Genomic DNA, 15,396 nt, shown 5'->3' on the forward strand with positions numbered 1-15,396 from the left:
CCTACGGATACTTGATTTTTGACCAAGAAGCCAAAACCATATGATGGAAAAAAGACAGCATCTTCAACCAATGGTGCTCGTCTAACTGGATGTCTGCATGTAGAAAAATGCAAATAGACCCATATTTATCACCCTGCACAAAACTAAAGTCCAAGTGCATCAAAGACCTCAACATAAAACCAGACACACTAAATCTCTTAAAAGAAAAAGTGCGGAAGAACCTTGAAATCATTGGCAGAGGACACAACTTCTTGAACAGAACACCAACAGCACAGGCTCTAAAACCAACAATCAATAAATGGATCTCATGAAAAGGAAAAGCTTCTGTAAAGCAAAGGACACTGTCATCAGAACAAAATGACAGCCCAAAGATTGGGAAAAGATCTTCACCAACCCTATATCTGACAGAGGGCTAATATCCAGAATATATGAAGAACTCAAGAAGTTAAACAGCAACAAATCAAGTAATCCAATTAAAAAATGGGGTATAGAGCTAAACAGAGCATTCTCTGTAGAGGGATATCAAATGACAAAGAAACACTTAAAGAAATGTATCCCAGAAGGAGAAATACACACATGGTATATACTTACTCATATAGTCCTATAAGATATGATAAACATAATGAAATCTATACACCTAAAGAAGATAAACAAGAAAGAGGACACCGGGTAAGATGATCAATCCTCACTTAGAAAGACAAATGGGATGTGCACTGGATGTAGGAGAAAACAAGTAACAGGACAGGAGCCTACCACAGAGGGCCCCTGAAAGACTCTACCTAGCAGTGTATCAAAGTAGATTCTAAGACACATAATCAAACCTTTGGCAGAGTGCAGGGAATCATATGAAAGAAGGGAGTTAGTATGACATGGAAAGGATAGGAGCTCCACAAGGACCAAATATATCTGACACGGGGGTCTCTTCTGAGACTGACACTCCACTAAGGACCATGTATGGATATAAACTAGAACCTCTGCTCAGATTAAGCCTGTGGTAGCTCAGTAGCCAATTGGTTTTCCATAGTAAGGGGAACAGGGACTATTTCTGACATGAACTCAATGGCAGGCTCTTTGACCTCCCCACCCCCCAAGGGAAGAGTAGTTCTGCTAGGCCACAGAGGAGGACTTTGCAGTCAGTCCTAAAGATACCTGATAAAACAGGGTCAGATGAAAGGAGACGAGGTCCTCCCCAATCAGTGGACTTGGAAAGGGGCAGGGAGGATATGAGGGAGGCAGGGATGGTTTGGAAGGGAATGAGGGCGCGGGATGCAGCTGGGATACAGAGTTAATAAAATGTAGCTAATAATAAAAAAATAAAAATTATTAAAAAAGGTTCAACATCCTTAGTCATCAGGGAAATGCAAATCAAAATGACCCTGAGATTTCACCTTACACCCATGAAAATGGAAATATTATTTTGGCTTTAGATTTTAATTAAAAGATGATGAAGAAATCTGGTGCTTTCTCAGAAAACCTGGAATAGTGCTAACCTAAGACCCAGCTATACCACTCCTGGGCATATATTCAAAATGTACTCAACCATACAACAAGGACAGTTGCTCAACTATGTTTATAGAATCTTTATTCATAATAGCCAGAATCTGGAAACAATCTAGATTTTCCTCAGAATCTATTCTGCATCTACAGAATAGATGCAGAAATTGTGGTACATTTACATAAAGGAATACTACTTAGCTATTCAAAACAAGGAAACAATGAAATTTGCAGGCAAATCGATGGAACTAGAAAAGATGATCCTGAGTAAGGTAACCTAGACCCAGAAAGATACATATAATATATATTCAGTTACAAGTATATATTAACCATATGATATAGGATAAGCATACTAAAATCTATATATCTAGAAAAGATAAACAACAAGGAGGACCCTAGGAAAGATGATTAATTCTTATTGAGAAGGAAAAACAGGATAGACACTGGAAGCAATAGAGGAGAGAGAACAGGACAGGAAGCCTACCTCAGATCTCCTTTAAAAGGTCTCCACCCAGCAAGGGATCAAAGCCTATTCAGAGAGTCACAGCCAAACTTTGGACAGAGCACAGAGAATCTTATTCTAGAAGAAGGGGGAGATAGGAACCCCACAAAGAGAACAACAAAGCCAAAAAAGCTGAGCCCGGAGGGGACTATGGAGAATGATACATCAACCTAAGATCATGTATAAAGAGGATATAGACCCCCTGCCCAGATTTAGCTCATAGACAGCTCAGTCTCCATGTGGGTTGCCTAGTAAGGGGAGAAGGGACAGTCTCTGACATGAACTCAGTTGTATGCTCCTTGATCACTTCTCTCTGGGGGAAGTGTTTGTGGGGGAACCTAGCCAGCCCACAGAGGAAAAGTATCCAGACAGTCCTGATTAGACCTGATAGGTTAGAGTTAGACAGTAGAGGAAGATGACTTCCCCTGTCAGTGAACTAGGGAAGAGTGATAGGGAAGGAAAAGGAAGGGAGAGTGGGACCGGGAGGATAAGAGAGAGGTGGCTACAAGTGGGATACAAAGCGAATAAATTGTAAAAATTAATGACAATAAGTAATTTGATATAAAAATACAATGAAGAGATAATTTTTACAGACAATAATGAAAACCCTGAAATTTGCAGAAACATGTCACTTGTCTAACCAGCTGCCTAGATGTTTCCTAGTTCCTATGCTTAGGCCTATCAGAGGTGAGGGAGGAATGAAGTCAAAGGCCTTACTTTTGATGTTCTGCAGGTTATTGTATACAAATCTCCTTCAATCATATTGCAGGTTTCATTTCCAACTAAAACTGTTGAATTTTTACTAAAACCAAATCCAGATACTGTCAGTAGAGTGCCACCTTTAAAAGGGAACCAAAGAAAATAAAACCCAAAATCAGATCAGCTATAGCATAATGAAACTTCCTCACACATGACTTCCAAATCACCTAGTCACATAAGAAGGACAGCAAGTGGATGGACAAGCAGCCATGCACAGTTGCCACCACAAGCCCAGCTACACTCTCAATGGCTCAGGTTGTCCACATTGGCTCTGTGGTATATTAGCAGCAACTAATTCTTCATCCGGGAAAGAAGTTGCAATATTTCTATTTATCCCATGTGTGGGAAATGAGGGTGAATTAAGACTTAAATTTTAGTATCTCTAAATAAGGAGAAAAATCCAAGAGCTAAACAAAATAAAGTAAAAGTAGTTTAAAAATATCACAAAAATCAATTAATGAAGCACAAGTTCTAATATTAATCATGGATAAAAAATTACTAAGTAAAACAGCCAAGAAAAATGTGATATTGTCTGTGCATCGTTTTTGTCATCCTTTCTTTGTCTTGTTTGTCCCAGAACTTTATTCTAGGTAGAGAAGCTCCACTGAGACTCTCGTTACAAATGGAGCAGCTGGTAAGCAGAAAAGTAACTAATAAATCTTATCTTGACATAATTAATGAGGTTGTTATAGAAACATGTAATAATTGATGATATTAATTCAATAACCTATGACGTAAGTATGAGCCATTTAACTGCTGTGCCATTCCCTTTTGTCTGTCAGGGAGCCTTGGGTTCCATGCCCTTGCCCTGGCACTAGAAGCAAAGCAGTGGAAAGCCAGTTGTGAAAATGTATGCAATACCCTCTCTTGAGAACTGTTAGCTATTACCTGCCAGGCTTCCAGAGTCAGGCCAGACATGGGAGATCTGACTCCGATAAATGAAGTGGGATCCCTCACTCTCTAGACTCTGTGCTAGTCCAACACCAGCAATGGACACGGCAACTGCTGCATGTCCAGCACTTCCATTCAGAATCTGGCACTTGATCTCATTTTCTTTTGATAAAAAGAGAAGAAGAAAACGATAAAACAAATGTGGTGGTGTTTTGAGATTAAAAAGAACTCACCAAAATTAACTTATAAATATTAACATTGGCCTTTTCTTTTTAGACTCCAAGAACTATATTTTAGGTAAACTACTCACATTAGGCTGGGACAGGGAAATCTTAGTGGGGAAGTAGAATCTTTGCAAGCAACCAGCTGCTATGAATTACTTACTTCTGGGAAACAGTAAAGCAACAATGAAAACAAATCAGGAAACCTTGCCCGAAGATGATCCATATCAAAATTTTTATAATTTTAATTTTAATTAGTATTTCTACTAAAATTTTGGTTCAGCATTTTGCTTATGTCTAAAACTGATATGTTTTATCAATAAAAATGGATAAAATTAAATAGAAACATTTTTTTCACTTTATTATAGTTTAGGTAATACTGCTATAATACTGGTTATTTGACCTCAAGAAAACATTTAAATAAAAACAACAGTAATTTGCTAGGTGGTCTTGCTCATGTGATTTCAATTTGTTTAAATTAAGGAAAATATCTAGGAATGTGAATACTAACTTTCAGTGAAATTAAGTAACTGTGTTTCCACCAATGTCAAGAAGTTAAAAATATAAATGATTTTTAAATTCTGCGAAACTAGAGAAGTCCTATGTATATAGAAATCAAAGAATATAATCACGTACTCATATATGAGTAGAATATAATCAAGTACTCATATATGATTTCTATATATGACTATATATATATATAGTTTTCCAGACCAGGTTTCTAATTTCGTGACTCCATGATAAATACAAGAGGGCAATTATATTAGTGATAGTTATTTCTTCCGATTTTTTTTTTTTGAGAAAAATATCCAAACTTCATGACATTTGAAAGAACCTACCATCCACGGAAAGAAGAGAACAACTGGTAGACCCAACAGTGACGGATACAGGAGAGGTCGAAGAAAATCCAGAGCCTGCTATGGTTAGTATCGTGCTTTCTGCGTAGGACCCTGAAAATGATAACTTTAAGTCACTACATTTTAGATGAAAACACTTAGAATCTTATACTAAAAATCAGATATTTCTTAAGCAAGAATATGCATATCTTTTATAAGCTACAAACAATAAACCTGAAATTAGGCAGGTATTAAACACATATATTTGGCAATCATATTTTTCTGTATAATTACTCTGTATTGATTAATATTTTGAATCTCTGTGTTAATATGTATCATAATATTATCTCGTTGAAATATGGAACTAGGTTTAAAAAAAAAAGAAAAAGCATTCTTTTGACAAACAAGTTGAAAAGGCAGTGATCCATCATGAAAACGTGGAGAAAAGCATGAGTTACAAGTGACACTTTTCATTTGCAAAGGACATGGGGGAAAGGAGATGCACCTTGAAGGCAAACCAAGGGGAAAGTTGAAGAAGAAACTGAGATCAGTGGGAGAAGGATGGGAGAGGAAAGAAGAGAAAGTAATAAAGGATGAATATGATCAAAATGCATGTATGAAAATGTCATAAAAAACTAATTATTATATATTATAAACATATTCTAACTATAGATAAAGCAAAGTAGACAGCCCCTGAGAAATGACACCAAAGATTAACCTTTCTTTCCCACCACATGCACACAGACACACAAAGACACAGACACACAAACATGCCCCTCCCACAGTTACTATACATGTATCTCAAACACAAAAAGCATTAAACAGCATGGAAGAAAACAAACAGAACTACTAATTGTGGTTGCCTCAGAGAGCTGTGCGGGCTAGGAGAGCTACAATATTTATAGAGGATTTTAGCCTCTCCTAATATTTTAAGCTGGTGATTGGAATGCATATAAAAATGTAAGCAGACAATTGTCAGTGAAGAAAATATGGATATTTTTATTGTACTTAATATCTTATTCCATTATTTTTAATTTGATCAAACATAATAAAAGCAAACTCAGGTTGTTACTTATTCCAGCCCTAAATAAGTTTTAGGAACTGCATAGAAAAATGGAAAAATCACTAGCAAATGCAAGAACACAAACCATATAAGGTTTCCTATCAGCTACTAAGACTAAATATAAGGTTATTATTTCTGAATTCATCACTATGGTTAAAAACTCACCCTTTATAGTCCTTATCCCTGATGCGTATTTAATTTTTCAGGAGCTCACTCAAAAAACACAATCACATTTTCCCCGAATAATAATGCATCCCTGTAGAGGAATTTAATTCAGAACATGGCAGTTCTGACAAGCAATCTAAAGACCTTCTAAGTCTGTGTGATTCAGCTGGAATACAAACATGCTTTTAATCCAGGAGATAGAGGCAAGCAGATCTGAATACAAGGCCAGCCTGGTATAGAGCAAGTATCAGGTAAAGAAAAGCTTAGGTCCCAGTATGGTGGCACATCCTTTAATCCCAAGCAATGAAGGTAGTTAGTTTGTAGAAGGAAGCATCCATGTTTGAAAGTGATGTCTAATTGTGTGGCAGAAATACTCATGAAGCAGAGAAAGACTTGATAGAGTAGGATACACCCAACTCTCAGGAGAAGAGAGATGAAAGGGAAGCTACTTAAGGGGCAATACAGAGAGGAGGCAGTTTTACTGGGACGATAGTAGAGAGACATGGTTGCAGAGAGAGAACAAGCTAGATACAGAGACAGAACAAGCCAAAGAATGAAAGGAGCCAGGAGATGAGAGCAGATTGCTGGAGTTAGTTTGAGGCCAAGAAGAGCAATTCAGGGGGTGAGAGAAAAGCCAGGTTGACTAAGTCAGCTGGGAAAGGAATTTGAACCAGTATAGATAAATTGAACCATCCATCCTAGAGCTTAGAAATAACAAGAAAGGGTAAGCTTATTCAGCAATAAGTCTCAAAGGCTAAAAAGGTTCTAGGCCTAGGAAAGATTGTACAGAGGCTGGAAGTTTTCAGGACTAAGCCTACATTAGCAGAGAGAGGCAATAAGCTCTGAGACAATTGTAGAAGGCGAATAAAAGCCTTTTTATACATACATGGTCCTTGATACTCCACCAAGGACCATGTATGGATATAACCTAGAACCTCTGCTCAGATGTAGCCTGTGGTAGCTCAGTAAACAATTGGTTTTCCCTAGTAAGGGGAACAAGGACTATTTATGACATGAACTCAATGGCAGGCTCTTTGACCTACCCACCTCCCAAGGGAGGAGCAGTCCTGCTAGGCCACAGAGGAGGACTTTGCAGCCAGTCCTGAAGATACCTGATAAAACAGGGTCAGATGAAAGGGGAAGAGGTCCTCCCCAATCAATGGATTTGGAAAGGGGCAGGGAGGAGATGAGGAAAGGAGGGTGGGATTGGGAGAGAATGAAGGAGTAGGATATACCTGCGATACAGACTTAATAAAATGTAACTAATAAAAAAAAGTGCATTAAAAAAAAAGCCTTTTTATGCATCCCCTAGGTTGAGTTGAGTTCTTGGCATTAATTGTTCTGTTTTCTCAAAGTGAGTACTCAGTTCCCTTTTGTTAAACCCTAGCTATCCTACTGCTTGCCTAGTTGCTAGCTCTGCTGTAAGAGTTCTCACATGATGGATGTTAATACATACACTGGTCAAGTGAAAGAACAATGTCCAAAGTCACAGAGAAATTACACAGACGGATTCTAACTTGTAAAAGTAAGGAACAGAGAGATTAATGACATACTTTGGTTGCATATGTAGAGTTTTTTCCAAGTAAATAACAAGTGCTTCTTTCCATAGTTTCAGCTGATAAATAGCTTTCACTATGTTGAGCTATTTGCTTACTTTAGTTAGTGACATATATTTAAAGATCATTATCAGAAGTTACATTTTTCTAGCTGTCCTCCACCTTGTATTTCTAGTTTGAAAGCAAAGCAGTACCTTCAGAAGGTGTTGTTGTCAAGATCAGGGGAGTAGTCGTGGGATCCCATGTAAACCCACAGTCACCTGAACATTTGGCTGCAATTCCATTGACATAGACTTCAACCTTCAAGTCAAGAAACACAGACCCAGAAGTGAACATGGCTAAAGAGACAGCAGAGCTCAGTATAACATGCACAGAATTTTGAAGCAGAATATAGTAATAATCCCCAAAAGTATAGTCTTAATGCACAAGATATGGAACACATAAAATGTTATTTGTCTACGAAATGTTTATGAATTCTGCTATGACATCTTATTCATTCGTGTATTCATTCATTCATTAATCTATTTATTTGTATTGCAAACATACCATTAGGCTTCTGATGCAGTTGTAAAGAGGAATATAGAAAATACATGAAAGAAAACAGATGGCATTCTTGCTGTCATCCAGTTTATAGTAAACGTAGGATAAAACTTATACAAAATAAATCATTGAAACACTGTTTTAATTAGTGCTATGAAGAAAAGTAGAGGTTGCTTTAAGAAAAGTCACCTATACTCAATATATTTTAGTATTCTCATCACTAAAGTAACAAAATTAATAATTGTCTGACACGAATGCTATAAATGCTACTAATTATGTCAGTGGTAGATTTTTCAAAAAGTTCTTTTACCATTAGGAAGATAATTTTAGGAAGAATAGTTAGGAAGAAGTGGGAAAATAAAAATAAACTGGTCAACTCTCAAACAAAATGTTCTCAGGGAACTACAGCTGAAAACAATTTTGTTTTACCAGGTCTTTGGTACATCGGTACAAATTAGTCACACATTTGAAAGTAAAAATGTCATGAGAACAGCTTGAAAATACCTGTGGTTTCTGGTTAGGTGTGCGAAGCATGTCTCCAGGTATACGCTGTCTAAATAAGCCACCCTCCTTTAGAGTGGTAACTGTCACGTTAGCCTTTTCTCCAGTAATGTTGGAATCATTAACCTGTTTTTGCACAAGATGAATTTATTAGAATAGCGATGGAGAATATGATCAATTTAAGTGTGAGTGAAGCTAAGTAAAAGCTTACAGTTGTAAAAAAATGAAAAAATTTAGTCACGTTTAATTGAAAAAACCTTTTCTAGAATAACTATAATCAATTCAAAAAATTAGTAAAACCATTGCATTTTAATATGTTGCATTAATTAAAATATGAATAAATCTAAATAAAACAAACTTATTTAACTCTATAGCTGAAAATGTTCTCTGCTCTTTCTAAATACAGTTACTTTGGTAAATTATTAATAAATAATTAAAAAGTTATTTTTTCCCTTCAGTATTTTTCATCTCTGGCTATCCTGGTATCTCATTCTGGAATTATATTTTCTTTTAGTCATAAAAATAGAATGAGATTTGGGCGAGCCATAGTATATACTCACTTATATAGACCTATAAGATATGATAAACATAATGAAATCTATATACCTAAAGAAGATAAACAAGAAAGAAGACCTGGGGTAAGAAGATCAATCCTCACTTAGAAAGACAAATGGTATGTGCACTGGATGTAGGAGAAAACAAGTAACAGGACAGAAGCTTACCGCAGAGGGCCCCTGAGAGACTCTACCTAGCAGTGTATCAAAGTAAGACACATAATCAAACCTTCAGCAGAGTTTATGGAATCATATGAAAGAAGGGGGAGTTAGTATGACCTGGAGAGGATAGGAGCTCCACAAGGACCAAATATATCTGGGCACAGAGGTCTTTTCTGAGACTGACACTCCACAAAGGATCATGTATGGATATAACCTCAAACCTCTGCCCGGATGAAGCCTGTGGTAGCTCAGTAACCAACTGATTTCCCATAGTAAGGGGAACAGAAACTATTTCTGACAGGAACTCAATGACTGGCTCTTTGACCTCCCCATCCCCCAAGGGAGGAGCAGTCCTGCTGGGCCACAGAGGAGGACTTTGCAGCCAGTCCTAAAGATACCTGATAAAACAGGGTCAGATGAAAGGAGAGGAGGTCCTCCCCAATCAGTGGACTTGGAAAGGGGCAGGGAGGAGATGAGGGAGGGAGGGTGTGCTTGGGAGGGAATGAGGGAGTGGGATATAGAGTTAATAAAATGTAACTAATAATAAAAATAAAAATTAAATTAAATTAAAAAATAGAATAAAATTACATCCATATGTTTAATCTAATTATGTCAAAGTCCATATTTCCCTATGGCAACTTTCTGATATATCAGGGCACTAACAAAGACATAGGTGCCTCCATGAAGGACTATGCATGAGCCTGTGATAACAAACAGCAATAATAAATAAGCAATGGAGACTGGAGGGAAAGAGCAGAGATGGATACCAGAAATGAGCAGAGCTAGCAAGAGGAGGCCTGTCTAAGTTAGAAAATTTTAGAATTCTAGTTCCAAGCAAGTGTCTGTAAAAGAACCTCTGCGTCTTTATAACTGTTATATTTTGCACGATGAATTTTGTTTACATAGTTCTATGTGTTTTTGTCTCCTGCTTTCCTATCTCCCTAATAAAGACATTTTCCGAGTAGAGCTCTTCACCTTCTTCACCTCACGGCATAACGTATGGCCACATAATAGTCATTAGAGGATTCTGTGATTTCAACAATGATTTTCCCTTTGAAGAGATTTAGGTTTCTACATTTATACGGGGAAAATGACGCTGTGGTTACTACCTTTTTGCTTGTGCCATCTTGTATTTGGCTTACTATTCCAATAGGGGAGAATTATATGACAGATCACAGGTAGCCATATATTAAGTTGGTACTACAAAATCCTTGAAAAAGCTGGTCTATCTAGCAGGGTATAAGAAGGAGTGCTTCCTCACACTTCATCATCACTAAAAAACATTGTCCGTGTGTGTGTGTGTAGGTGTGCATTAAACACAAAGCCCAGAGTGTCCTGCTCATTGACTAGTTGCAGAAGCCTTGTTATAGTTTTAGGTTCTGTGTGCCTCCAGTTCTTCTTCACACAAATTGGCATTCATTCTTCTACTACTTTGATGTGCAAAATATAACAGTAGATGGCAACTTTAGATTAGACTTAAACATACCATCTCTACAATAACAAGAGTTTTCAGTCTCAGAAGAATTATAGGTAATGAGACTAATTATTCATGTGCCCTGTCTAAATTGCAGCAGAATTTATTTGTGAGACTGATTCTGCCTGTGTACCATCAAGGGTTTTCTCACAATACCTATTGGCTTTTTCCAAAAGCACTGGGATTTAAACAGCTATTCTTTTTTAAATTAATTTGTTTTTTATTAATTATTATTTATTCACTTTGTTTACCAGCTGTAGATCCTCCCTTGTCCCCTCCCAATCCCACCTTCCTTTCCTCTTCTCCTCCCATGCCCCTCCCCAAATCCACTGATAGGGGAGGTCCTCCTCCCCTTCCATACCAACAGCTATTCTTTATGAAAAAAAAAAATAAAAGAAAAACAAACAAACAAACAAAAAAAACCCCACAAAAAAAAAAAAACAGCACACTTGCTTGGTCATTCTAATGCAGAATAGTTTTCTTCTGTTCAAATAACTTAAAAAATGTTTATGAGCTGGGTATGGTGACACACACCTTTAATCCCAGCACGTGGGAGGCAAAGGCAGGTGGATTTCCGTCCATATTTCTACCCATTCAACACTAGCCTGCTCTACATAGCAAGCGGCAGTCCAGCCAAGGCTACATAGTGAGACCCTATGTTAAAAAAATACAAACATAACAAAGACAAAATACAAATAGCTTATGGGTTGGTTTTGAAAACTCCTCGGTCTCGAGGTTGTTTTAGGACAAGGAAGAGTGTAAATTAGCAAAGAGCGCAGGGCAGGAAACAGAAGCTGTTCTAATGACGGGACCTGCAGAAGAGGTTGCCTTCCACAGGGGCTTTTCCACTTGATGCTCCATGAGTAGCCAGCACACATTCCCTCTCTGCTTACTGAGACTTGTCCTATTTCTTCCAGGCTCTGCAGGGAAAACTGCAAGTCTGTGGCTGGCACATCAGCAGGGATGCCTGTGTCACAGAAAGGAGCAAAAAATAACAGCCTGAGCACTGTCGAAGGGATTGTGTGTGTAAAGTATCATTTGTCAATCACAGATCTATTCCAGTACTGTCAAAGAGAAGTTTAGACTTCTATCCCAAGAGTTTATGTATTAAAGAGAAACAAAATTACATGAGTAATGAATCTCTTGTTGTCTTGGTTTAAATATTTTTGAGTATCAGTTTACTTTTTGGAGAATCTATAAGACATGAATGTAAGAGAAACTTTTGGAAACGAAATCAGTTATACTTGAAAAGGCACCGAAAAACAAACTCAAATGTCAGTTATTCTAGATAATATTGTTTCTTCTTACTGACAATTTTAATTATATAAATCATGTAGAAAGTGTCATTAGAAATAAGTGTACCAAAAATATAGTTTAAATTAGCACTTACTGTCCATATGATAAAGACTGTGAAACACAGACATAAATTAATATTTTTCTAGTGTTAGTAGTAATATTTTATAAAGTAAAACTAAATAGATACCAAATCTAATATGAAACAAGTATTAAACCACACAAATGTTATTTATCTCAATATATGGTGCTTATTACAGTCCGAGAGTTGAGTGGACACATGGTAATAGACACCATTTTGGACAGAAGAGCACATATTTACATGATTTAGTTAAGATTTATTTAAAAATATTATTTTAATCCCATTTTGTACTACTTTACTATTATTTAATATTAAATATTTAATATTTCTAGATACCACAGTAATAATTTTTTTCAATGCATCATATAAGGCTGTAACTTTGTATAAGACCATAATTTCAACCCCTTTAGAAAAGGATTATTAAGAGTCTGTTATAATTTTGTTGTAAATAAAACAAACATATTTTAAATAAAACAAAATTATATATTAGTTTTCAATAAAAATGGCTTATAACTGATAACATTGGCTTTAGATGGATGTATTACTTCCTGAATTACTAAAAGAACAATTCTGATACAAAATGTTATTACTTACTTTATTATGACACATATTATTATTATTCATCATTTATTTAGATATTTCAATATAAGATAACCATATACAGTAATTATTAAAACAATAATAGTTAATATTTAATAAACAATGTATATTGAGCAATATTGATATACCTCTGAACATTTTAAATATACCTTTCAGGATATGTCCATAAGCTTGAATGTCAAAGCTGCCACTTATAGGTGGAGAAGCTTCTTGAATTTTTTTAATACGAATCTTTGACTCCCCTGGCCAATTATTTCCTCTGTAAACCAACTCATTCTTTGTCTCGTTTGTGATTATCTAATTTCCAAAATAAATATTGATAGAATGATTAAACCTAACAATGGCTAACACAATTTCCATTTCATCGTGTAGGATCCTGTGACACGACATAAATGAGCCTCATATATTCAGGATTCTTCAGGACATTAAGAAGAGCTCCATAAATCAACACAGGCCATGCCTATATAGCTGCAATAATGAGGCCAAAGTCAACGCAGTCATCCGTGCAGCCATCAGCTGGAATCGCAGTAATACCTCATTAATTCAGAGCATACCCTCCATCACTCAAGGAACAAATATTTATCAAGCAAGCATTCTGTTCAAGGTACAAAGCACACACTGTAGAGGCAAAGAATTGTGAGATGGAATCAGCACTATCAAACAACTAAAACTGTAGATACATAACCAACAATATAAAGGGTTATGTGGTCAGAAGTGTGACTGTCCCAGCATCACTAAACATTCTTAAGGTGTTGAACACCAATCAACTAACAGAAGCAGTATGTGCTATTGACAGTCATAGGTTGTAAGTATACTGAGGAATATGATCTTTTATTTTTTATTTTTTTATTTCTGGCTATTCAGAGTGTTCTGCCAGTTTTGTGGAACCGAAACTCATATAGAAATAAGTAACATAAATGATAGAAAAATGTGTGTGTGTGGGTGTGTGTGTGTGTACTTGCCAATTTTATCCATGCCAAAGATTAGAAATGACACTAACCTCCATCAATAAAAAGGAAAAACTGTGTTTTCTTTGTGCTATGATATGCAGCAATTCAAAAGATTGAACTCTCACTAAAGATAACAAAATGAATCTTGCAAAATTGATAAGGAAACCTTGATTAAAATCATGTAAACATGTATGATTCTATCGGAATGAAGTTTAAAAATAAGAAAAGCTAATTATTGATAATAGAAGGCAAAATAGGAGAGTCACGGGAAAAGCTCCCAGGAATGACTGATCTTTTTCCTTGATCTAACATGCTCTCAATAACCAAAGTTACTTCTTAAAAACTCAGTGAGTTCATCAAGGTTCAAGGATATAGAATGAACAACAACAAGAACCCAACCATTATTCCAAATACACACAACAAATACTTGGAAATCATTTAAAATATCAAAATCATTTATGTATTCACAAATACATGGCTATTAGCTGTTAAAGAAATGAGAATCAAGCTAAAAGCCACAGATCTAGAAAAGGATAGGTAAAAAGTAGGGGTCTGAAGGAGGGGTGGGACACATGGATCTTGATCTCCCTGGGAAGGGACATAGATTTTGCAGGTGGACTAGGGCTGATGGAAAGTGGAGCAGGGGGCTCAGGGTCGGGGGAGGAGGAATGGAGAGAGAGAGTGTGGAGGCAGAAGGCTGGTATTGGAGGGGGCATTTGGGGAATGGTGTGGAAACCTAGTGCGGTGGAAATTTTCTGGAATCTATGAACATGACACTCAGGAGGACTCCTGGTAGTGGAGAATATGATCCTGAGTCTCAAGAGGCCATCTTTTGTAGCCAGGCAAGGCTTTCAGTGGTGGGCTGGGATTGCATTTGGTTGAATTGTTTGGGTTCCATGGAGATCCCCAAACAACCCAGGCTGATGCTAGGACAGAGGCTCTCTCTCTGAAAACTGACAGTGGGGTCCCCTTGCCAAAGACAACATCCACATAGCTCAGTGAACAGAAAGAGTTGGTGTCTGCGTGAAGCCTTCACCTCCAGAGACCACACTTCTGAGAGCAACTTTTCACCCCAGATTGCTCAAAGGCAGTTTTGCTCCCTCATTTTGTTAGCAGGGTCAAACTAGGTTCATATTCTTTTTTTTTTCAATGCAGTTTATTCAGGAACCTTGAACAATCATTTGACCCTGGGGAAAGCCAGCCCACAGCTTAAATAGCCTCTGGGTAGCCAACCCCAGCATGCCATGTGGGCAATGCATATAGGTCCACATACATGGAAGCAAGCCAGATCCTCAGCCTTAGCCAAATGTGGAGTTGTTCGTGACAGAGAGCACTCACCATCGGGAAGGTGGAAGGCGGAAACCAGCTCCATCTTTAAGGCGGGGCATTACGCAGCTCTCTACAGTTCCCCCTTTTTGTTTTAGATGCATCAGGCAAGAGTAGAGGTCTGATCTCTGATAAGCTTGCAGAACCTACTCCTATCCTGCCCTGGAAGTATTTTCCTAATTGTCTGTTAAACTGGTAAAAGAATGTAAAACTTGCTGTTATCTTAACCAAGGTGCCCAAGCTGTAAAAACATATTGCTTGCTAACCCTTCAGAAACTACAGATGACCTGCTCCTTCGTTCCCTTGTCAACTTGAGTGTCTAGGAGGAGGAATTAGGGACCGTGAATTCCAGACCGGATGTCTAGGGAATAGTTAAGGGCACAGTCTCCAACAGATACTTCCTTGCTTAACCCTTAATGGTAAAATT

General features: G+C 37.2%; 1 protein-coding gene across 1 annotated transcript in view; it reads right to left on the reverse strand.

Moving 5' to 3' along the window:
• The window catches only part of Pkhd1l1 (PKHD1 like 1), a 155,001-nt gene that overhangs the window by 92,497 nt on the left and 47,108 nt on the right, over positions 1–15,396 (reverse strand). Inside the window, exons 24-30 of the mRNA XM_060389478.1 lie at positions 12,843–12,990; positions 11,531–11,685; positions 8,532–8,654; positions 7,682–7,787; positions 4,707–4,817; positions 3,644–3,808; positions 2,714–2,835 (exon numbers count right to left, since the gene is read on the reverse strand). Of these exons, the coding sequence (XP_060245461.1) occupies positions 2,714–2,835; positions 3,644–3,808; positions 4,707–4,817; positions 7,682–7,787; positions 8,532–8,654; positions 11,531–11,685; positions 12,843–12,990 (930 nt within the window). The remainder of the gene's footprint in view (positions 1–2,713; positions 2,836–3,643; positions 3,809–4,706; positions 4,818–7,681; positions 7,788–8,531; positions 8,655–11,530; positions 11,686–12,842; positions 12,991–15,396) is intronic.

Source organism: Meriones unguiculatus, chromosome 8 (assembly GCF_030254825.1).
Source record: "Meriones unguiculatus strain TT.TT164.6M chromosome 8, Bangor_MerUng_6.1, whole genome shotgun sequence".
NCBI classification, from domain to species: Eukaryota; Metazoa; Chordata; class Mammalia; order Rodentia; family Muridae; genus Meriones; species Meriones unguiculatus.